Source organism: Vombatus ursinus, unplaced genomic scaffold, assembly GCF_900497805.2.
Source record: "Vombatus ursinus unplaced genomic scaffold, bare-nosed wombat genome assembly UNPS02012082.1, whole genome shotgun sequence".
Taxonomy (NCBI): domain Eukaryota; kingdom Metazoa; phylum Chordata; class Mammalia; order Diprotodontia; family Vombatidae; genus Vombatus; species Vombatus ursinus.
In genome coordinates, this window is record NW_020951860.1 from 3,026,677 (window position 1) to 3,052,079 (window position 25,403).

Sequence of the window (25,403 nt, forward strand, 5' to 3'; positions counted from 1 at the left end):
CCATGAACTCCTCCACCTCTGCAAAGAAGTAGAGGGAGGTGGTGTGCCTTCTCCTGTCTTTGCTTTAGAACCAAGCTCCAAGTTCATAATTTACATAACATTGATTTTTGATTGCTTTATAGCAGTTGTTCTTTTCATCTACACTGTTGTAGTCATTGCATATATTGTTTTCTTGGCTCTGCTTACTTCTCTTTATATCAATTCATATAAATCTTTCCATGCATCAGTATCCATCATTTTTGCCATTCTTACAACACAATAACATTCCATTAGATTTACAGATCACAATTTGTTTAGCTGTTTGTTCCCCTTCTCCTTTTCCTTCTCTCCAAGTGCTTTTTTTACAGGGCAGCCTCTTCTCCCTAAAGATTTGCTCTTGGTTCATACCAGCCACACCAAGCCCTCTGTTCCCTATCCTAGGTTTAAATGCTCGCTCTGCCTCTTACTACCTGTGTGGTCTTGGACTAGTCACTTCCCCTCTACAGGTTTCATCCTCTGTTAATAAGCCTAAGCCTCTTGACCCCATTTGGATAAATAATGCAAGGTAGCATCCCCCACAACTTCAAAAACGAATATGCAGATAATTATTATCACTTGAATGCAAGCAACCTGGTGTAGTGGATAGAGAGTTAGGAAGACCTTTGTTAAATCCCACCTCTGACACATACAGGCTGAATGACCTTAACTTCTCAGGGCCCTCAGGCAACTCTCTGAGACCATAAATTGCAGAATAGTTGAGGATCACACTCATGAAATCACTAGTAGCCCTATGCTGTATATTATCCCTCTGCCCACTTTTGTTCCTTGTGATGAGAGTGCTAATAATAATAATAATAATAATAATAATAATAATAAATAACCAACATTCATATAGTACTTACTACTAAGCACTTCGTAATTATCATGTCATTTGGATCCTCACAAACCTGGGAGGTAAATGCTATTATTATCCCCATTTCATAGATGAGGAAACTGAGGCAGGCAGAGGTTAAGTGACTTGCCCAGGGTCATACAGATAATAAGACCTGATTTGAACTCAGGTCTTCCTGGTGCTCTGCCCACTGTGCCACCCTTCTACTAGCTGCTGGCTCAATGAGGAGACCAGGATAACTATACTCAGTTTTCTACTTCTCTGGGATTGCTTTGGAGAGGTAGTGTGTAACAATGGCAAGAATTAGGAGATAACTGAATTCAGTCCCACTTGTGACACATATTAATTGTGTGATTATGGACAGATTCGCTTAACCTTTCTTTGTCTCAGTTTCCTCATTTGTAAATGGGGATGATAACACCTGTGGTGCCTATAGCACCTCATAAGGCTATGTTGAAGGTCAAATGAGAGATAATGTATGTAAAGCATGCTTTAAACCTTTCGTGTCTGCTGTGATTATTGGCAAAGAGAAAACAGAATTAGAACTGAGAAATGAAGCTAAGGGTTAACAACATATTAAGACCTTAGAGCAAGTGGAGGTCCCTGATTCTGAGTTTATGCCCTTTGCTGTATCCTGTCATTGCATAAAGGGCTTATGTCTATTGAATATACTGGTTCCAATTCTCAGGACTTCAAAAACGAGTTCTCTCTTCTGAACAGAGGATAAGCCTTCTTTTCCAGAAGGCCCAACTCTCCTGAGAAATCACTGGAAAAAATTCAAAGATTAGGAGGAAGAAAATGGAGGGCAAATAATACATTTAATTCAGCCCCAATCATGAAAAGAAGACTCTGCAGTGAGAAGGTGCTTAGCCAAACATATCACCCAGCATTGAAATATCACTGTCATTCTCTCAAAATTGATGGCTTTCTTCTTAAACTTGATACCTGGCTTTATGATACAGAGCTGGAAGGGTCCATATAGCAATTATATAGTTCAACTTCCCTCATTTTACAAATAAAGAAACTGAGACCTAGCAGGGTAAGTGATTCACCCAAGGATCACACAGCTACTGAAAGTTCAAACCCAGGTCCGCCAGTTCTACATCACATGCTTTTCCTGCTACTTTCTGGTGTCTACCGCCATAATTGCTAACTCTAAATCTGGCTTTCAGAGTCATTGCTGCCATCTACCTTCACCTGGGCTCCCAAGTCTGAGCACGGCCCCTAACTCCTTCAAATCCATTCAACAAACAGTTATTAATATGCAGGATACTATGCCAGGCATCGGTGAGGAGATAGAGAAGAATAAGACACAGTCTCTGTCCCCCTGAAGTCCACTATCTTATAGGAGATATGACACTTATGGGAATAACCATGACACAAAAAAGAACAAGATAAGAGATTTACAAATGAAGTACCATGAGCATTGAGAGGGAGGAAAGATGCCCTTTAAGTGGGCAGTGCCACTGGCACCTGATGGAGCTGAGCCACAGTGTAGTGTCCAGGCCCTGGTGCCAACAGTGTGGAACCCAGTAGTGTATGAAGGTGAGTAGGAGAAATAAAACCCAGAAGACAGATTGGTTTGCATTGGTGGAAATTTCATTGGAGAAAAGTCAACAAGTATTTATTGAACACTTCCTAAGTGCTGGTACAATTCATAATTTTTGTTTTCGGTCTGGACCTGAGATTTCATTGGTATAGAGAACTCTTGCTGGGGAAAGTCTCTCCAATGATACAGAACGGTACTTCTTCTGCAACTTATAGTTTTACATAATTGGTTGGAGACTCTGAAATATTAAGTACGTATACAGTATGTATCATAGGAAGGACTTAAACCTATGTCTTTCTGACTCCAAGGTCGGTCCTCCATCCGCTAAGCCATACTGCCCCTTACCACTATCCTAGGAGAAAAGAAAAAGAAAAGGTTATATGACCTGGTCCCAACATCCAAAAAGCCTACTAGGGAGATAGAGACTTGAAACAGCATCATAGGTTTAGATATCAGAGGCCATCTGGTCAAAGGATCATGGATTTAAAGCTAGAAAGCACATTAAAGATCAGTGATTTCAGAGCTTTCATTTTACAGATGAAGAAAGTGAGGCTCAATGAGTGACTTGCTAGGAATCACGTAGCTAGTTAGTGTCTAAGGAAGATTGTCTTGAGTCCAGGTTCCATACTCTATCTACCACATCTTGCTGCCTCCCTAGGGCAATTCTCTCATTTTATAGGTGAGAAAACTGAGGCCCAGAGGAGCTAAAAACTAACCCCATCCACTGAGTGGCAGACTCAGGATTTGACCTCAGGTCCTCCTTCTGTTTCAAACCAGGACTTTTCCCCACTGCATCACTACCTCAGAGATCATAAAACAGTGTACAATCAAGTACCAAACTATGGGGGACAAATTATGAGTAATCAGAGATTAGTGTAGTTGGAGGTGTCCAAGAAAGCTTTACGAAAGAAGTTAAAATTGAATTGGACCTTAAAGAATTGGCATTTAGAGAAACAGCCAGGGATAGGGAGAACACTCCCAGAACAGGGTGCAACATAGTGATAGGGTTAAGTTTTTTGCTGTTCAGTTGTTTTTCAGTCATTTCAAATTCTCTGTGGCTCCATTTGGGGTTTTCTTGGCAACGATACTGGAGTGATTTGCCATTTCCTTCTCCAGCTCATTTTACAGATAAAGAAACTGAGGCAAACAGAGTTAAATGACTTGCCCATTGTCACCCAGCTAGTAAGTATCTGAGGCCAGATTTGAACTCAGGAAGAATTCAAACTTCCTGACTCCAGGTCTGTCACTCTATCCACTGTACTACCTACAGCCTTAGTGTTAAGTTTAAGCATAGTATAGTCTGATCATATTAAATAGATTCATTTGGGCAACAGTGAGAAATAAGAATGGATAGCTAGGGTATGGTTAGAATATTTAGGATGTGGTCATTGAAAGCCAGGAACAGTCAGTTATACTTGATTTGGTAGAAAATTATGAATGACATGATGAAAGTCCCATCTTAAAAGATTCATTTGGCAAACTTGAGTTCCATATTTCATTTGTCCATTCTATTTCAAGTTCTCATTTTTATAGATAACCAACAATTGATTTATTTGCCTTGCGTTTCATTCTGTTCATACTTTTGGACAAATGATGAAACTGACCAAGCCTTTAAAAGGACACTGATTTAGGGAAGGAAGCATCTACATAAATGCATGAGCTAATCTGAGTAATAAAAGCTTTTGAATACAAATGACCTCACACTTTCATAAGCCCTAAATGATACTTTCTCTTCTGCCTGCCCCATCTGTCTGGGTCTCTTTTTTTCTGGCTCTTCATCTGTTGTTACCTTCCTAGTAGATGCCTCAGAAATAGCACACCCCTCTCAGAAGCAGGCAATGTAGTAAAGGGTGGGAAAAGATATCATCAGTATATTCGTTTAGTTAAAGTCAGATGTGCTATAGGAGGAGAGAGTGATAGGGAACAAGAACAGGCCTTCATCTTGGCCATTAAGCCCACAGTAGGATCATTGTTGCAAAAGTATATGTAGTTGACACCAATGTGAGACTCATTTTAAGGACACTGCATTATGAGTGTGCCACATTTCTGTTGTTGTCATTGTCATCAATTAATGTTTATCATTATTATATTATGCCACAGTATTATTGTTGTTCAATAACGTCCTAACTCTCTGTGACCTTGTGGATCATACACATCAGTACTGCCCATGGGGTCTTCTTGGCAAAGAAACTACTAGAGTAGTTTGCCATTTCCTTCTCCAGTGGATTAAACCAAACAGAGGTTAAATGACTTACCCAGAATCACACAGCCAGTGTCTCAGGCCAGATTTTGAGCTCAGCTCTTCCGGACTCCAGACCCAGCACTCTAACCACTGAATCACCTGCCTCCACTATTAATTATCATCTTACACAAACACATGAAGGTTTTGTGATGTTATCAGTGTAGGGAACCCCTGGTGTGGGAATGCTCTCTATCAAAGCAAATAGCAACCCATCTATTGCTTAATAGATGTCTTTTTATAAAAAAACATTATTACTGTCTTTTGTTTCTATATTACCTTCATTTCTCAATATATGCCTGTCCAGCAATCTAACCTTTGTAACAAAAAATAAAAAAAAAGTTCAGGAAAATTAACCAACATTTCAACCAAATATGACTATAAATGAAAAGTTCGTACTCATAGTACCTGACCTCTACAAAGAAGAGAGAGGGGCATTTGTTCAACTCTTCCTCAGGATCAAGTTGGTTATTATTATCACATAACATTGTTTCATGTTTCTCTTCTTTCCACTGATAGATAAGTCTTAGGCAGTTGTTAAACCCATAGCTAGTAAATGTCAGAGGAAAAGATTATACAAAAGTCCAAGAGGGTCCTTCAAGTAGCCAATAAATTAATCTCTCACGGTATTTTGTGATGAGGTGTACAGTAGCACAGAGTAATAATTTATAACAATTTGTAAAACATCATCTCATTAGTCAACAGCAAGCTATAATGGAAACAACTACAGGATATCTAGTCAGAAGTGGTGAGTTCAGTCCTAATTCTGCTATCTACTAGCTGTATGAAGCTTAGGCAAATCCCTTACTCCCTCTAGGTTCTAGTTTCTTCATCTGTAAAATGGACTTGATGGCCTTTAAGGTCCCTGCCAGCTCTTCATGAATGCTCCTCTGGAGTCAGCTAGGTGGTGCAGTAGGTAGAGTGCTACACTTGGAATCAAGAATATGAGTTCAAGTCTTTCCTCATCCAGTTACTAGATACATGACTCTTGACAAGTGACTTGATTTTGCTGAACCTCAGCTACCTTAATTGTAAAATGAAGGGGTTGAACTATGATTCTATGACTAGAAGATGATTCTCTCTTGCTCTAAATCCTGCGGTGTCACATTAAAAATTAGACTAATCCATCCTGTTAATTCTAGGAAAGTTTATTTTGTTTCTTGTTTTTGCTGAGAGTGGGAGAGTAGAGCAGGGAGATTATAGGAAAGGAAATGGGAAGGGATGGTCTCCCGGGTTTTTTGCCCTGAGGAAATGGTGTGTGCTACACAGACCCAAGAACCTGGAAAACATCTGTAAACATAAGCACATTCCCACTAAAAGGTGCAAGTGCTTACAGTAGGAAGATAGGACAAAGACCGCATCTTCACCAGAGAAGGAAAGGGAGAGAGAGAACTAACAACAGCAGGCAGTTGGATTCATTAAAGGAAAGAAAGACTCCCCGCAGAAGGAGGCCAGCTGATTGATATTCTGACAGCTGCCTATAAACTCGTTCATGAAATGATGGGGCCTAAAGAGGGATTGGAGAGGTTCAGGAGCTAAAGTGACTCACTCAGTATAAATGCCATTAGTGGAAGCAATCTGGAAATTTAAGATTGCAATTTATTTGCCTGCTGGAAAAAGTCTAAGATTTTTGGATAAATAGTGTCCCGTGTTCAAGGAATATCCCTCACTCCCTCCTCCTCACCTTGCCACCAGCTTACCATTGTGGATATCCAGATCCCAGGAAGACCACCTCCCCCACCCAGTCCCTATGTAGAGTCCCTAGAACCTGTTGTAGCCAGTGTGAATTAGTCTGAGGTTACCTTGAGCAGCAGGTGCCAGAGATGAGGATGGCTCTGCTGGGCTAAGACAGAATGAAGAGTGAAGCAATCCTACAAAGATCTCTTAGTCACACTCCCTGATCACAGCAAGACCTAAGAGTCAGGTAGCCCTCTGACTTCTGAATAAAAAGGGTTCCCAGCCCATGCTGATGCCTTTCTAACCAAGGACAACATTTCACCATCTATTACAAGATAAAGCCTTAGTGAATGGTAGACGAAGAAACAGCATTTATGGTGAAATAGAAAAACGATAGGCTGAGTCAGGAGATCTGCCATTGATTAGTCTCATGACGTTTGAAGATGTCATAGAATCCCAGGGCTAGACAGTCAACTCAGAGGTCAATGACTCCAGCTTGTAGATCATAGATTTAGCTTCAGAAAGGACCTTAGAAGTTATCTAGTCCAACCCCCACATTTCACAGATGAGGAAACTAAGGTCCATCAGGGTAAGTGACTTGATTAAAGTCACACAGGAAAGAAGCAGAGCTGGGACTTAAACCCAGCTCTCATAAATATCTACATAAATTCCCTTTGCAGCACCCCAGCAAGCAGTTATCCAGACTAATCTTAAAGACCTAGAAAATGATAGGATTGCACTAGGTGATATTTAAGGAGGTAAAGTGGATCAATTACTGAATTTGGATTCAGGAAGACCTAAGTTCAAATCCTACCTCAGACACTTAATATCTTACTTACCAGACAAGCCACTTAATCTATGTCTATTTCATTTTCCTTATCTATAAAGTAGAGATAATAAAGACACCTACCTCCCAGGGTTGTTGTAAAGATAAAATTAGATAAAATATGTATTTTGCAAACTTTAAAGTGCCATGTAATTGTTAGTTATTATTATTAATTATCCATTGATCCAATGAACCTCCAATGATAAAGAATCTACTACTTTGCAGGGTGCCAGTTTCATTTTTGGACTCCTCTAATTGATAGGATGGTTCTGAGCCAGCCTCTCTCCCTGTAGCTTCTAACCATAGTTCTACCATTTGAAGACATGCAGAATAAATTAAACTTTTATGATAATCTTCCCAGGATTTGAGGATACTTTCCCTACATCTTCACTTTTCCAGGTCAAACATCCCCAATTCTTTCAACTTATCCTTGTAATAACAATCACAATACCACATTTATGTGGCTCTTTGAGGCATACAAGGTGCTAGTTACTCTGTGAACCTTTCTGTACCTCGTCTACAATAATCCATTTGCATAGCACTTTAGGAGTCAGAATATTCCATTGCATGCATGATGTCATTTGATCTCCACAATGACCCTCCAAGATAGTCAGTGACTGGTATTATTATTCCTGTCATCATCATCATCATCATCATCATCATCATCATCTCCATTTTATAAGAGGATGTTGAAGCTCCCATATCTAGAAGACAACAATCTTCTAATGCCTAATCTACTCTTCTTTCTCCTACATCAGGATGCCTGAATTGGACTAAATCATATTTAAAAATTGTTATCAACTCTAAAATAACAATTCCAGATGCAGCTTCCAAAACAGCATGTGATTGTTTTGATTTGGTTTTTGTCAATTAAAGTAAAAAAAAATTCAGTTTCTTCTTCCTGTGACAATTAAGAATCCTTTTTCTGTAGAGACTGAGGTCAGAAGTGAAGCCAAAATATGGCATCTCCTCCTACCCTCTATTTCTTATCCTAGTTTTCTGGCTAAGATTCCCTATCTGCTGAGCAGCTTCTCTCTCGTTTCCTGGACATTTAGCAGGAGGGACCGTGAGAAAATTGTAAAGTAAGCCACATTGGTTAGGTCTTTACAGCCTTTGCTCTCTGCAAGCTTTGGCCTTGTTAGAGGTACTGTCTCCCTGTTGCCCCACCATACATACACTGGATCATAGACTTAGAGCTGAAAGGAACGGACCTTAGGGACCATCTTTCTAGACCAATCCCCTCATTTTACAGATGAAACTATTAAGGCCTAGAGAAGTTAGATGACTTGCCCAAGGTCACACAGGTAGCTAATGGCAGGGCTATACTCTGACTCTAGAGCAGCATCCTTTTTACTGTACCATGATGCTTTCTAATATTGTCTTGTTCTTTTAGCTCTTCCCTTATTAAAACTTGTTCTTAGGGATTGTAGGATCCTGTTAAGGTATAATGAATATGTGACTCCACTTAGGGGGTCTATTTTAACATGAAAAAAATTTTAACTCAAAAAAAAAATATCCTGATTTGAGGCATCAGGAGGTTGGGTGGGAGGATTATTTTGGAATTTGGAGGTAGACAGCTTTTCCTGAACACCTGATATTACTTACTGAGGCTGGCTTTGACAACTAGAACAATATTTTCCTCTTACCTAAAAATAATGCATGTAAAATAACCAAAATTCTATGCCATGAATGAATGAATGAATGAATGAATGAATGAATGAATGAATGAGGGGAAAACATTTATTAAGGACTTATTTTGTGCCAAGATATAAATATAGCCCCTATTCTCAAGAAACTTAAATCAAAATAGGAGACAACACAAAGATGGAGTGGTTGCCAGGGAAGGATATTTTGATTTGGAAAGTGGTAAGATTCCAACCAGTTCCTATACAGAAAACTTACCAAATCCATATGAGTCCATAAGATGTTTCAAGATGCCATGTCATTGTGATAATAATACCTGTCCTGACTTTCACAAAAAGTCATTCTAGGCATCAAATGATATCATGAAATCTTGTTTTTCCTTCCTTTAATTATGACATCTCTTACATCCTGTGTCATGTATATTTCCTCTATTTCTACCCACCTCATTCTCCTGGCTATAGGTGAGCATCAAAGGTTTGTTTGGTGCCACTGAATACCTCCCATCCCCCCAGCTTTTGAACGACCGAGATGTCCTGACTCTGAGGTGCAGTAACGATGGAGGAAAATTTTCTGCTTGGGAGTACATATAGCTCATGGCATGCTGAGAACTCTCCCACTTGGGCCTTCTCTTCTGGATTATGGCTGCTGTTCAGGACAGTTGTTCATAGCCCTACCCCCAACCCTCAGTTTATGGCAGCAATAATAGTCACAGAGATGGCATTCTGCATTTATGTTTTGCCTTTTTTAATAAGATCACTTTGTTTGGCTTCTTAATATTTAATCCCATTTTATATTTATTTCCCAATCATTTAAAATCTCTCGTGTTTTAACTGTTGTTTGGAAGGAACCCAATCGTTTCGCCTCTGCTGAGTGTGTAATCTCTTCTGGTTGTATAATCTATGCCTGGGACAAAATCTCTGCTGGGCAGTTCTTCCTGTTGGTTTCCTATGACCAGTGATCAATATTGCCCTGCTGGTCCCATGGTCACTTCTGATCATTGCTAGGTACAGCTCTACTGTGAACATAAGATCATGGAGCTGTTCTCTGCTTCCACTTCTGGATTATGTTGGAATACTCAGCTGGGGTGCTACTTCTTCCTCATAGGAGAAGCAACAGGTTCTGTTTGTTTAAAACCCATAGGGTTTTCTGCTACAGGAAAGCAAAAACTCAATAGAATTAGGCAGAAAATTCTTTCAGTGGCTTTTTCCCATATGGAAGTCTGTTCCTCTTATTCTTGGAAATGGACATTTCTTCTTTAAAAGTAAAACTTTTCGGAACACAGAGTCAGAAAACTAGGGCCCTCAGGTATAAATCTATCTTCTCCATCTGTATTTCCTGGTTACCAAGAGCTATGTAATATATCACAGCCTAAATAAAGGTGAGAAAGTCCATGTGGTTCATTGCTTAATTTTCACGTTTTAAACTGCTTTCCGCATGTTAAACTGACCATTTAGAGGAAAACTGACAAGAGCTGTTGGGGTTCAGAGTCCCCCAGTTTCTCAATTCTAAAACTATTTTATTCTACCATGCAAATTCGCGGATGGGGAAGGGCAGAGTTAGAGGAAAAGGCAGAGGAAGAAAACAATTTCAGGGACTACAGTCATTTTTCTCCCTGCTTAAATGAATTATTGGTGTTTCATATGTATATATGGCTTGCAAACCTTTCCAGGCTTTGAGTCTGCCACATATTTGATACAATTAAACTATAGAAAAATAGAAAAGAATATCCTGGTTGTATACTTGTAAAGAACATTTAGGGTTAGTCTAAATTAATCTTATTTCCTTTTAAGGGAGACACCCTGGAGAAGTTTTATCTAGAGGGTTGAGATTTGTCCTCTGATGGCCAGTGTAGTAACCCTTTCTTTTCCAATTATAAATGATTGTCATGACTACCACTATTGCTGGAAACACTCTCTTAGTTTCTTCAAAAACAATCCACAAATATTAATTAAGGGTTTATTTTTCTCAACAATGTGTTGCTTTGCCAGTAGGGAAAGGTAGGAGGGCTATATCTTTGAAGAACTGACAGTCTGATTGTGTTGAAAAGACTAAAAAAGACCCAAAAACACACATAAGTAGGATATAGACCATTGAACAGGAGAAAGAAGGGCATTTTAGGCAGAGGAAAAAAATTGGAACAAGAACAAAAGGGCAAGCAGAATAACTATGTCCTATTTGTGGAATGGTAAGACCAGCCTTACAAGAAGAGGAGGCATATGCTTGGGAATGGCATGAAAGAAGATTGGATAAGATAGTTAGAACCAAATTTCAAAAGGCAGAGGAGTTGAGATTAGTTATGTTAGGATGTAGGGAGCCATTTTACACATTAGCCCTAAGCCATGAATAGGACTAGGGAAAAGTACTACACATGAAGGACACAGGGCAGCAGAGTTAGTCTTCTGGTCAGAACATCAAAGTTTGCTTCCAGGCTGCAAACAGTACTCAGAAGTCTGAACGATTTGGTCCAGATGGTCTGGAGATTCAAGTTTATGGTCAGTTGAAGATTTAGTCTACTTCTTCCATATGTTACTTCTCCGAGAATAGCCATTCTAGGATCACAGAATCTTATTAAAGACCATCTCATACCTGAAGAGGAATCCCTTCTATAGCATTCTTTACAAGTGGCCCAATATCTCTTGAAGATGTCCAGTGACAAAGATTTCTCAATCTTCTGAAGCAGCCCATTCCACTTTGGGACAGTTCTGATTGTTAGAAAAATTGACACATCAAGACCAAATCTCTTATTACTCATTGTTCTGCCCTCTAGTACCAAGGAGAACAAGTCTAAACCTTGTTTATGTGCTAGCCCTTCAGATATTTGAAGATAATTAGCACAATTCCCATTGAGTCTTTTCTCCTCTAAGATAAGCTTCCCCAGTTCCTTCAACTCATCCTTGTATGGCATACTCTTCAGTCCTAGCAATTAAAGAAAGTTCCAGATGAATGGAAAATATCATCAGCTACCATATCATTCTTTCTCTCTGCTGGGCTTCCTACATATCTCCCATACCAGCTTCCACTGCCCCCAATCTGCTTCCCCAGCAGAGTGCTGAAAGGGTGGTGACATCAGACAGGAAACAGAACAGGTAGATGCATTCCAAAATGAAAACTTGACATTTCTCTAGGCCAGCTACATGAAAGGCTATTAGGTGCTGGTGTCCCATAGCCTGCTGTCATTGGAAAGTAATAGATAGAGATCTACACATCTGAAAGCCCCAATCTGAAAGCATTGTCAACAGGTAATTTAAGTGACCTAGAAGGATGTATAATTAGAAGTATCTTTCTCTTCTCAGTTCACTTGTCTTTGCTCACACTGAGCTTTGTTCTCCCATAGGGCACAAGAATTATGGTCAGCTATTTTATATTTAGTTGATTGTGCTTGAAGATATCTCCTCCCAGCTAGAGTGATCCACTTATTAAACTCACCCCCTCTCAAGTTATGAGAGTTTTACAGGGAACACAGTCACTCTAGTATGAATCATCATACACTGATAAAAAATAAATGAAATATAAAGCCCCCAAGGAGATGTTGTTAAATGTTTCCGTTAAGGAGTTCATTTCTGGGGAAGCCTTAACAGCAGTCATTTTCTTTAATAAAACCAAAGTCAGTCTGACTCTTTCAAACTTCCGCCAAAGGCCACTCAAGGGTCATTTCTGAAGTTGGTTGTCTGATCACGTGGGTGATTTGGCCCACCCTCTGACAAACCCCTTTCACCCTTTCTTAACTACATGATAAGTTCAAACTGATTTCTAAATGATCATGAATGTTGACAATGACAATTCTAGCAGCAGATTCACCAGTTGCAAATCCATAGACAATATTAAAATCATAGCCACAACTCAATGGGGATTTAACAGTATGGACTTTTGATAATAATAGCAATTAGCATTTAAAGCACTTAAGGTTTGCAAAATGCTTTACATATATTAATTCACTTGATCTTCACATCAACCCTGTGAATTAAGTGCTATTATTATCTCCATTTTGTGGATGAGGAAACTCAGAAATGAAGAAGTTTAAGTGACTTGCCCAAGATCACATAGCTAGAGAGTGTCCTGACTCCAAGTTCTGTGTTTTATCCACTATCACTTAGCTGCCATTATTATTTTGATAAAGAGATTTATTTTCATAGAAATAACTTAAGTGGCAGGACAATGTATCCTGGTCAATCTCAGTTAGCCATAGCCAGAGGAATAAGAATGGGTTGATCCACACAGCCATTTTCCAAGGCACTATTCTTCACCTGGTGGCAGTTACCCAAATTGTAGACCCAAATATCTTGAAACTATTCTCTAAATTAAAGATAACCAGCCAGTCATGCCTACAAACCCAAACCTATAAAGTGATGCCAGATACCACATCTGGGTTATGTCCTATGATTCTCCCTAGCAGAATTTTTTTTCAGAATTTTTGATAGGGTAGAAAGTCTTATGCAGTTTCCTACTCCATCATTCCCTCAAGATGTCAAAGTGACTTTTTGCGGAAGAGCAGCCTCCTTATTTTACAAATGGGGGAAAATGAGGCTGAGAAAAGTGAACTGTTGTACCCAGAGAGAAACAAGGAGTAGGTGCAAAGGCAGGAGAAGATCTCAGGTCTTCTGCCTTCAAATCTCATGTTCTTTCTACTGTAGTATATTAACTAAATCTACTGACTCCCAGTACAAGATTCCTGACATTCCAACATAAGTCTTACCTAGCTAATTATTTCATTTATCAGATCTCTTTGGAGCTAAGTGTTCTATGCTCCAGGAAACCTAAATAAATCAAAACCTAACCCACAAATTCTCAAATATTAGTGATATTGAAGCAGGTCTATACAGCAGATACTCCATGCCTCAAATTGCCATCTCATTGGCCTCTGGCCCAACTGTGGAAGAAATCTTATAGACTCAAAGGATCAGAGGGGTTTAGAACTGACAGTAAGCCAAGAAATCATCATTTTGAAAATGGAGAAACTGAATCCCACATTATCAAAAATGAGTTGCCCAAAAGTATTCCAACTCTTAAACTCAGGTGAGACAGTTGCTGTAAGGGATAACAATGTGATTTCATCATTGCACCCAAGGAGCAACAAGGAATAGTCGCAAAGTTAGGTGCTCCCCACCAACACAGATGATACCTCAGTAAATAGGCATTCTGAGTTGCGATGCCTTAAAAAATGAATTATCGGCGCAGCTAGGTGGTACAGTGGATAGAGCTCTGGCCTTGGAGTCAGGAGGACCTAAGTTCAAATCCAGCCTCAGACACTTAACACTTATTAGCTGTGTAACCATGGGCAAGTCACTTAACCCCAATCGCCTCACCAAAAAGAAAAAAAAAGCAAAAAAGAAAAGAATTATCTAGTGGCCAAGCAAGGCTAGTCCTCAGACAACAGACGTATACTTGAAGCCTTTCAGCTTGAGCCTAACCTACCAGAACTTGCTTCTGTGAACCCAGGGACACCTTCACTCCATGAAGAAGCATTGAGGACTTTAGTGAAGGAAGGAATCATTATCACTATCATAATCATAACAATAACATTTACTTCACCTTTTTGACAGCTATAAAGTGACTTATATTCATTTTCTCCTTTTGCTGTCTTCATTTTACAAATTAGGAAAATGTGTGACTTGCCCAGGGTCATATGGGTAGAAAATGGTGAAATTAACACATAAAGCCAGGTCCAGTGCTCTTTCTAGCAGACCATCACTATACCATGTATGCTTCCCTCCTGTGGCAGGGAAAGGGCCAATAATAGTGGGTATTGTACCATCACAGCGGCTGCCAGGAGAAGTGTCTTAACATGGACTCTATTCTATCAATGCTACATATTTGAGGGATGAAAACTTCATCATTTCAGAGATATGAGTGTTATTCACAAGACAGTATTGGGGCAGTCACCAATGACATGAAGAAAAAGAGTCTTGGGGCAGTTAGGTGGCACAGTGGATAGAGCACCAGCCCTAGAATCAGGAGGACCTGAGTTCAAATCTAGCCTCAGACACATAACACTCACTAGCCATGTGACTGTAGGCAAGTCACTTAACCCCAATTGCTTCACCAGAAAAAAAAAGAAAGAAAGAAAGAGTTGTGTGTCAGTCAACCCCAGTGCAGGTTAAATCATTCAAATTCTATTACCAAGAAAATAAAAATAAATAAATTCTATTACCAAGTAGTTAGGAATACAGATATTCCCGTAACCTACTAAACAGGGGCCAAAATAGAGGCAGCAGCAAGATACCTTGAATCTACCTTTTCCACCTGGAGCCAATGGACTTAGAACGGAAGAAAACAGGCTTTCTCTCCAGTATCTTTTCTCCCAGATCAATTACAGGAAGCAGATATCTTGAAGTGAACACTATATTTTGGTTCTGAATGGGATAATATAGATGTGCTAAACCACCCCTTTAAGTAGAACAAGCATTTTCACAAGGCTGGGGTTTCTGAATTTATATACTGCATTTAGCAGAGAAAGGGTGGACCATGGCACCTTTTCTGTCTTCTTGCCTTGGTTTTCCGCAGACTGGCACTTGAAGTTGCCAAATTTTTCCATCTCTTCCACTGAAGAGTCTCCGGCCTGTATAGGATCTTAGCATTTTAGTGTTGGAAGAGACCTTAGAGTTCAATTAGTCTGACCCCATTCAGGAATTTGACCTCCAAGTTCCCTGTCCAATTTCTGAGCCTTTGCAATTTTGCAGATAAGGAAAATAAATCCAAAAAGTTTAAGTGATTTGCCAGAGGTTAAACAAGTTGTAATGGGCAGAGCCTGAATTGGAACTCAGGTCATCTGACTCCAAGTTCAATGTCTTCTCCACTAAGGCTTTCAGTCTTTCTCTTCCCTCTTGGATCAGTCTTGGGTGACACTCGCAGACTGTGTCTGGGGGAGTGGCAGAGGTGGAAGGAAGGGAGGTGCTTCTTGAAGGCCAATTAGGGTGTCCTTTTCTCCGCCTTATTGAATAGCATCATAAAATGTTAGAGATGGCCTTGTAGATCATCCATTCCAACTCCCTCATTTTATAGATGAGGAAATTGACAGTAAGACAGGACAAAAACTACATGCAAAAGGTCATATAACATTTCATTGACAGACTTGGAGTATAATATGATGGTTCAGTCCCCTGAGGCTAGAGAGTCCTCTGAAGAATCAACTCTCCCTGCTATGTCTAATCCTTTTGTAAGCCGACTCAAAATTAATAGTCTAAAGTCATTTACAAAGCACTTTCCATTTATCCTGTTTGATCCTTACAAGCCCAGGAGTTCAGCAGTACAAGTTTTACTGTCTTCTTTTGCTAGATGAGGAAACTGAGGCTCCGAGAGATTAAGTGATTTGTCCAAGTTCACCCAGCTAGTAATTGACAGGGCTGGGATTTGAACCCAGGTCTTCTAATTCCAGATCTAGTGCTAGAGTTGCTTCATGGACATTATCTCCCTTCCCCCCTACTCCACTTCCCATACATACACACACACACGCACATGCACACGTGCACACACACGCCCATGCACACACACACAGCACTATCTTGTAGCCAGTCCCATCAAGGCTTTTTTTCTGGCAAGGTGACAGGTGTGCTAATCTAACAGACTAATCCATAAAGTAATGGGTGTAATGTGTGTCAATATGGTATTCCTCCTAGGGAAAAATATTTTCATTTTAACAAGGACCTCCTGAAGACATGCCAAAGGAATGATTCTAAGAATGGAAATTTAGAGCACCATAGCCAGCTGGTGGGGGAGATGTATTCAGGGTTGGCAAATTGTCAGTGTCCTGCATGTCATACCATATAGCTGACTGCCAGTGTTTCTAGCCAGCCTTCATTGTAGGTCAAATTGGATGATATGTATCATCAGAATCCATATCACCATCAGGTCATTCCTTAGGGGAATTCTGATAACGCAGCAGAAAACCAAATCAGGCTTCTGTGTCCAGATGTTACAGCCAATGCCTAAAATCCAGAATTCCTTGATTCTGCCTGAAGGTTTCCCCACTTTAACTACCCACCCCATAAAAGAAAGAAACTTTTTTTAAAGCATCATTATTTTCAGTTTTATATACACCTGGATAAAAGACAATGTAAGACTACTTCAAATTCTAAATTTATGACCTTACAGTCATTTGCTTTTGATAAGAGCACCCGCTTAACAACTTGGATATCAGTTATTTCCTAATACAGAGGTGTGAAGAAAGTGCTTTATAAACCATCACCTACACAAATTGCATTAAGACTTTGGGAACACTCCACATAAATGTGAGCTATGATTATTTTTGGTGAAAGTTGTAGGATAAGAATCTCTGGCATTTACATAATGGTTTATGGAATATATTATGTCACAGGACCCTCACCATAGACTTGTGAAGTAGGGAGGGAGGAGTGACATCCGCATTCTAGAGATGGGGAAATCAAGGCTCAGATCACACGGCAGAGTCAGAATTTGAACATAGCTCTGAATGCAAGTCCAATGGTCTCTCTACAACACCTTGCTGTTTCATGTAAATCTAGAGAAAAGAGTGCCATTCATTGGACCATTTGGGAAATAGAAGGAGAATTTGATGCCACGGTTCAGTTTCCACATTTTCAGCCATTTCCCTTATCGACCAAGCTACATGAAAAGAGCCTCCATAAACAGATGAGTGAGAACTGAAGCATGTTTGCTCCCTTATAAGCCAGTTCATTACTTTAAGCCGCTGACTGGACCCTGCCAAACCAGCAGGGGCCTTGGCTTGAGTTAGATGGTCTCTCCTTAAGCTCTTTGTTTTCTTTGTACTGTTATTCATGTGAAAAAAAAATGAGTTTTTTTTTCCTTTGTTTGTTTCTTTGGTTTTTGTTTGTTTGCCTATTTGTTGTTTTGGTTTGTTTTTGGAAAGGAAAATGGGTGTCCTATTTGAAAGCTGAGTTCCTTGTTTCTTTCTTTTGCCCCATCACTGGCTGCATGTTCTCTATTGATGTCTTGTTCCTGGTCCTTGACAATGACCATCTTGTCTGTGAAAGGAAGCACTTCGGCTGGCATGATTGATAAGAAGAAAGGGAAGTTTTCTTGGTTTAGTCACTCCACAGAAACCCATGGTAATGTTCCACTGTGCTCTGTGTGTGTACGTGCGAATTAACGTCTTTGTGTGTGTATGTGTGTCTGTGTGTCTGTGTGTGTGTGTGTGTGTGTGTGTTGATGGGAGGGTGCTCCTCTTGGGGGCTTGTCTTGCAGTACCCCTGTATGTGTTTCAGGGGATGGCCCACTGCCCATCCATGGCCTTTTAATTTCTTCAGACGTGTAGCCAGTGGCCCATAGCAATCAAGAGTTGTTGTCTTACTTCCATACCAGCATGGATTACAGGGCAGTTTCTTCACTTGGACAGTGCCTGGATCATGTAACGGTTTAATTGGCACAGAAAATCCTTTGAAATTAAGAATAACATAGCTACTCCTTATGCACATCCCCAGTTGTCCTTTTAAGAATGCTTCACTACCATTTCAGATAAAAGACAAGACTTTGCTTAAAACAAAGTGAAACAGAGGCAGGTATAACCCCTATATGCCTCAGAATTTCACATCAACATGTCTAGTAGGCAGATATGGCTAAAGTATGTCAAGGTATATGATGGGTCAAGAGCAAGAAGGCTTTTCATTTTTGACATTCATCTTTTTTGGCGTTTATGGAACAAATAACCTGATCAGATCAAAAAGGTTCATCTTCTCAGCTCCCAATGTTAAAACCATTCCAAAAACCTAGCCCCTTCATTAACAAAAGTTCTTTCAGAACTTGTGCTGATAGACGTGCTAATTTATATGTTTGTATAAATTATGTATATATACATATATATATATATATATAAAGATTTATGAAGCATTTTACATATATTGTCCTCTCTTTTGATCCTCAAAACAATCCAGTGAGGTAAGTACTGAATGTGTTGTCATCCCATTTTCCAGATTAGGAACTGAGGCTCAGAGACATGAAATATGTTGCCTGGTCACTAGACTAATTAGTGGTTAAGTTAACACTCAAACTTAGGCCTTCTGACTCCATGCCTCATGCTACCTATGCAGCTCCCATGATCTCGGTCAAGGGAGTTGACTTTTGATTCAGTGTAAGGAGTTAATGTGTAGGGAAAAGTAGAGAGAGATATGGCCTTGTAAACCTGGGTTTATTTTCAGCTAACCTGACCACAAATGATTCCAAATATGAGGAGGGTTCTATCTCCTAGAGTGAGCACTCATTTGTGAATTTTTCATTCAGTTTTTCCCTCCTCTCTTGGACACAGACTTCTCTTGATTACCTGAAATATCTCTTTCTCCAAAAGAAACCAGGAAATTCCTGTCATTATTATCCTAATAATCAATAGTCCTCCCCAGGTTTTGGCCCTGGGGCTGAATGGCAAACAAGATAGATCCATGTTTTTATCCCCCAACTCAGTCTGTTCTAGAAGAAGAACTGGGCAGACTGTATGTGGCACCTCATCTGAAAAACAAAGGATAAAGCAAAACCCACAGGATTTAGAGCTGGAAGGGTCTTTAGACACCCTCTGGATCAGCAATTCTCAAAGTGTGGTCTGAGGACCCCTGAGGGTCTCTGAGATCCTTTCAGGGCGTCCACATGGTCAAAACTACTTTGACAATACTAAAATATTATTATCTTGTTAATCCTCCCTTTTACAACTACATATCTATGTGACGACAGATTTTCTTCGTGTTTCAACCAAAACAACATATCTCAGAAGATATGAGAACGCAGCTGTCTTCTACTAAGCTAAACACTAAAGAGATTTGTAAAAATATGTAAAACAGTGTCACTTCTTACTAAGTTGCTTTGGTTTTATTTTGGATTTGGGGTTTTTTTTTTTTTGCTTTGAAATACATATTTTTCATTGAAAATACTACTTATGTTAATAGGTAATAAGTTTGTTTTCATTTTAAGTGAATTAAATAAATATTTTTAAATGTTATCAGTTTTAATTCCTAATATGGTAAATCTCAATAGATATATACATATATATGTATATATATATACATACAAACATACATGTATGTGTGTGTATATATATATGTATGTATATACACACACATACATATTGGAGAGGCAATCAAGATTAAGTGACTAGCCCAAGGCTAGTAGGTATCTGAGGCCACATTTGAACTCAGGTCCTCCTGACTACAAGACCAGTGCTCTATCCACTGTGCCACTTAACTGCCCCTCAATAGATGTTTAGCACATCATATAAAAGCTCTTTGGATCCTCAATAATTGTTTTACAGTTTAAAGGGGTCCCAAGGTCAAAAAATTTGAGAATTGCTGATCTAGATCAATCTCTTATTTTGTGGATGAGAAAATGGAGGCCAAGAAAGTTGAAGTATTTTGCCTAAGATAACACTGGTAGTAAATAACAGAGCCAGAATTTGAACCCAGCTCCAGTGCCTCCAAATATACTGTTCTTTACACTAAGCCAAGCTTCCTTTCTTTTATGTAATACTAAAAGGGAAAGGGGAGGCAAAAATGGAGAAAGGACCCACCTCAGTACCAAAATGTTTCTTCTGAAAAGGGAAAAAAAGAAATGGTTTCTATGAAACGCACCCCCCCCCCAGTTAGATATAAAGGCAACTTTCCCTCTGGACATCCTACTGACTTGGGAAGTCCAAATACTGAAGAGATAACAAGCCTATGATGACATGACTTAACATATGCTTATCTCTCAAGCCAAGTTGTTGAGATGGATATGTCAGCATTACTGAACCCCAACCTGGTGAGCAGTCACCAAGCTCTAGTTTAGTTGTGTTTTGTCGGTCCCCATACTCTTATAACTCCTTGAAGTATTCCCACAATGCCTAGCTAGTGGGCTTATACCTTGAGTTCACCCAGTAAAACTGAGTCCAAGGTGACCCAGACTGTAGATTAAGGGTTCTTAACCTGGGGACCCATAAGGAGTCTTTGGATAATTTTTAGGAGGTATATAAACTTGGAACTTTAGATACTCTGAAAACTGTGTTTCAATATAATCGGTTTCCTTTGCAATCCTATGTATTTTATTGTATGCATTTTAAAACAATATTCTGAGTAAGGTTCCATAGGTTTCACCAGACTGCCAAAGAGGTTCATCACACACAAACAAGTTAAGAACCCCTGCTCCAAATTCTTCCTAAATGATAGGAATGTGATGATTTAGAAGACAGGAGCCAAATGAAGACCTTGGCACAGGTGGGCATTGCCAAAAAGTTCACAGCAGCCACACCTGGTGAGGCACAGCTATGAATTTGGCATGGAGAGAGAGAGAGAGAGAGAGAGAGGCCTTAAATATATGGTCAACCAAACTCTTTCTTTCCAGTTTAAGTTTTAATAATAACATAGTAACAGTAACAATAGCACATTTCTAGAGCACTTTCACAACCTATGAGGTGGGTAGTGGATTTGCCCAAGGTCATACAAGTAAGTGTAGTGAGTAAGGAAGGAGCCAAGATTCAAACTCAAATTCCATCTCTTAGAGAGCTGGGTAGATGGTAAGGAATGAAGGGGAAAGAAGTCATCTACTAAAAGTTTCTCTCTTTATGAATGGTAAGTTAGGAAACTGGTCCCACAGGCTATCAATGTTTGATGCTAAATTTATCCATTTGTCAGACTACATTGAAGTGTGCCAGTGCTGTTTTTTTTGTTTCAAGGTGATCATTTATGTATCTCAAAACATTTCCGGGGGGTGGGGGGGTGGGGGGGGAGGATTGCTCTCAAGACCAGTTCCCTACCCTCACACCCCACTCACACCCTTCAAGACAGTTCTCACCACTTTTCATCGACTAGCAGCAGAGCTTATCTGCGATAAGCAATAAGACAAAAACCTAGGAAATCCTACTTTCCTCTCCCTTCAAACCTCAGGACACTGGGACTTATTCCAGTGGATTTCATTCTCCTCAGAGGCAACTACTACCATTCTACCCCTTTGTCCAGCCAACTCCAATACTTCTACCCATAGTCACTTTCTGCAAATCAACATTGCAGTTGTCACTCAATATTAGGCATGTCAGCAACTAACTTTCTCCCATTATCCCAATTTTCTGCTTTCTCCCTTTTGACTCTTACAGTGAGCATGCCCACAAGTGAGACAGAGTCGGTCAACACTGAAAACGTGGCTGGAGGCGACATCGAGGGAGAGAACTGTGGAGCGAGGCTGGCGTGAGTAGGCATGGCAAATCCAGTGGGCCTAGGGCATTGATGGGGGCATTGCTCTATAAGTTGGTCCTGAAATCAGGTATTTAAGGGGTATCAGCTGGCCCAACACAATGGGAAGACAAAAGTCTATCACCAAAAAGAAGCAGAAACACCAGACAATGGCATAAGTAGAGTGAAAGGAATGATTTTTTGGTTATGCCTAATGGATTGATAGGCTGGGGTGGGAGGGTTGGGAAAGAACGTTACCATTGAGGTAGAGCTCCAAGTAAAAATTCCCATGCTTCCTGTGAAGCATGTGCTTTGGGATCTCATGTCCTTACATTGAAACAACAAATATAAGTATACTCTATTGTAGAGTTCTTCAGCTTTACAGAGTCTCACTGGAACTTTTCACCATCCACAGCAAAGAGACTATGAGACAAAGGGGATATTAGGCCTTGCTGATCAGGTTTTAAATTCTGTTAGACAGGATAACCTGGGCTGAAAAGAAAGCAGAAAAGTATGATATGGGCCATTAAAAGACTTGACCTGTGTCACTGAAGGAAAGAAGTGTCGTTAATGTGAACACCAGATAACTCAAAACTCATCTTTGTTTAACTTTGGAATGTAATAATAATAAAATAATATACAAAGGTTTTCAAAGTCCTTTATATATGTATTATATTATTTGAGTCCCATAATAACCCTATGAAATAAGAGCTACAGTTATCATTACTTCGTTTTACTGTTGAGGAAATTGAGGCTTAGAGAATTTAAGTGAATTGCCCATGGTCACACAGCTATGAAGTGTTAGAGGTAGGATTTGAACAGGGGTCTCTCCTGACTCCACATCTACTGTTCTTGCTATGGTTAATCAAGCAATCATTATTTATTACATATCTAACCAATGCCAGTTGCTGAATAGGGGATACAAAGAAAAAAAGAAAACAGATCCTGCCCTCAAAGAGCTTACACTCTAAGAGGGCAAACAACATGTATACATAAGTAAATACAAAATATGCATAAAATAAATATGAGGAATGGACAACTATGTGGCTCAATAGATAGAGAGTAGGGCCTGGAATCAGGAAGACTCATCTTCTTGCATTCAAATGTGGCCTCATACACTTACTAGCTGTGTGGCCCCGGGCAAGTCTCTTAACCCTGTTTGCCTCAGTTTCCTCATCTGTAAGATGAGCTGGAGAGGAAAATAGCAAATCACTCCAGTATCTTTACCAAGAAAACCCCAAATGAAATCATGAAGCATTGGCCATGACTGAAACTACCAAACAACAACAAAATAGGAAGTAAATTTTGAAGTTGGAGGTGGCACTGTACCATGCTTCTTACTCGAGACAGCCCCCCCTCAAACACACAACACATAAGTGACCTACACACACACACACACACACACACACACACACACATCTCCCATTGTGGTCAGCTCCAGGCAGTGATAGGGAGAAGGGCCTTAAATGATCCACTCTTCATTCCACTTATGAAAAATTAAGAGTCAACTCCATTAGCTTTGTTATGTTAATCTTGAACATGGAAACAGTAAGACCGTCTGAAATATTGACCCAAAGAAATGAACATTGAAATGGTCTAATTACTAGAAGTTTTTTTTTAAAGTCAGACATTAGATATGAAGAAATTAATTCTTCCCTTTGGAGAATAAAAACAACATCCCCTGCTGCAGACACTTGCTTGAGGCATAAGGATCACAGACTTCAGCTCCGTAAATAGACTGCCTTGTACTAGTAGGTGAATCGAAATGAAATTAATTGAATTGAATCTAGTTGAATTGAAATGAGATACATCTAGATAGATAGCACTGAAGAAGCCTGGTTTCATGTAGGATGAGTCTCTAAAGATTTCATCAAGCAAAGGGCATCCTTTTCACCCCTCAGAAATGGCTCCGTTATTTTGGTCATAAGACAGTCCCCCAATGAGGAGCTTGCAGGTGGTCTGAGCATTTGTTGTGCCAGCCTCCAGGATGATTTCTGAGGATGAGGAGAAGCTCTTATGAAACTCAAGGCCTGGGGATAGACCAGCTCTTATGATTTCTCCCTCCTGGGCATGTAGGACTTTTACTATCACTCACTCTGACAGAGGCACCAGGGAGTCTGCACTGCAGATTTCTGAGGAAGGTAGGGAGGTAATTATTGTCAAAACGCTAAAATACCATGCTAATTACATTTTTAAGCAGTAGCCTGGTATTTTGTTTGCTTCCTCTCCCTCATTCGGGATAGTAGAAAACAAAGTCTTTGAATTTCTGGAGGCAGCCTTTACCCAGTGAAAACCAATTGAGAAGCCTTCCAGTCTCATCAGTGGAAGGGCTACACTTGCTCTGATATTCTCAGAAGGCTCCATGGAAAGATCCTGTCTCCAGGAGTGGAGAAGGAAATGATGCTGGGCCCTAAAACATGTTCCAAGTGTCCAGAACAAGACAGAACAGGTAGAATAAGAACAGGGAGGATGCTTAAACCTGTAGCTTTAGGAAGATGCTGAGGTATAGGTGGGAGCCAATGTCATTCTGTGCCAGAATTGAAAAGCACCTTGGAGCTCCTCTACTGCACCCCTACCATTTGACAAGTCAAGTCAACAAGCATTTATGAAGTGCTTACTATGTACTAAGCATAGGAAAGAGAAATAAAAGCAGAAAGAAAGGCAGTCCCTGCCTTCAAGGTGCTTACATTCTAATGAGGGAAGACAACTCATAAAAGGGAGCTGAAGGAAGGGGCAGGGCAAGAGATGAAGGTTGGAGGTAGGAGCCTTGTAGAAAAGGTCTGGGAAAGTCAAGAATACAGTCTGGAGAGGAGTGAAGATATGACCAGTCTCTTCCTTAAAATGGAAATTGTAGGAAGAACCAGACAGTTTGAGGGAGAGGTGTCAAGTCTGGGGGTAGAATGAGCTCCCAAGGTGAGGAGGTTTCTGAGGAAGACCAGGAGAGTTAGGAGTGCAGCCTGGTGATGGGGAAATAGAGGGTGGAAGGAGAGGTAGGAATGAAAAGCAGCTAAAGATGAGCAAAATGAAATGACTTCTCCAAGTAAGAATTAGAACTCAGGTCTTTGGATTCCCGCCTCTTTCCTTCACAAGAGTAAGCTAGGAGCCCCTGCCTCTTCTTATTAAATTTAGCAACATTTGTAAGCCCTACTATGCATAAGAAGACCCCTGTGTAGGCCCTGGGGATTCTTCAAGTCTTCATTTGAACCATATAACAAGCATATGAGGCAAAAGCAATAGGTATCATTATCCTTGCCTTACTGTTGAGGAAACTGAGGCTTAGGGAGTTTAAATGACTTGCCCGTAGTAAGTGGACATCAATGCAGGTACTTCTTCCAGTAGTAGAATTCATCCCATTCATCGCAGTCTATGAAACTAGCCTTGCCCCTGTCCATGTCTTTCTACAAATCCTGCACAAGAGCTCCACCCTTCCGGCTGGGGGCCCAATCTCTAGACTGTAAGGATCTAGCAAAGATGGAGTTCACAGG

The 25,403-nt window shown here is 40.1% G+C and overlaps 1 protein-coding gene across 1 annotated transcript in view; it reads left to right on the forward strand.

The window, feature by feature from the left end:
- CACNA1C (calcium voltage-gated channel subunit alpha1 C) overlaps positions 1-25,403 on the forward strand; it is a 752,540-nt gene that overhangs the window by 558,781 nt on the left and 168,356 nt on the right. The window contains exons 9-10 of the mRNA XM_027857289.1: positions 17,773-17,847; positions 21,843-21,933. Of these exons, the coding sequence (XP_027713090.1) occupies positions 17,773-17,847; positions 21,843-21,933 (166 nt within the window). The remainder of the gene's footprint in view (positions 1-17,772; positions 17,848-21,842; positions 21,934-25,403) is intronic.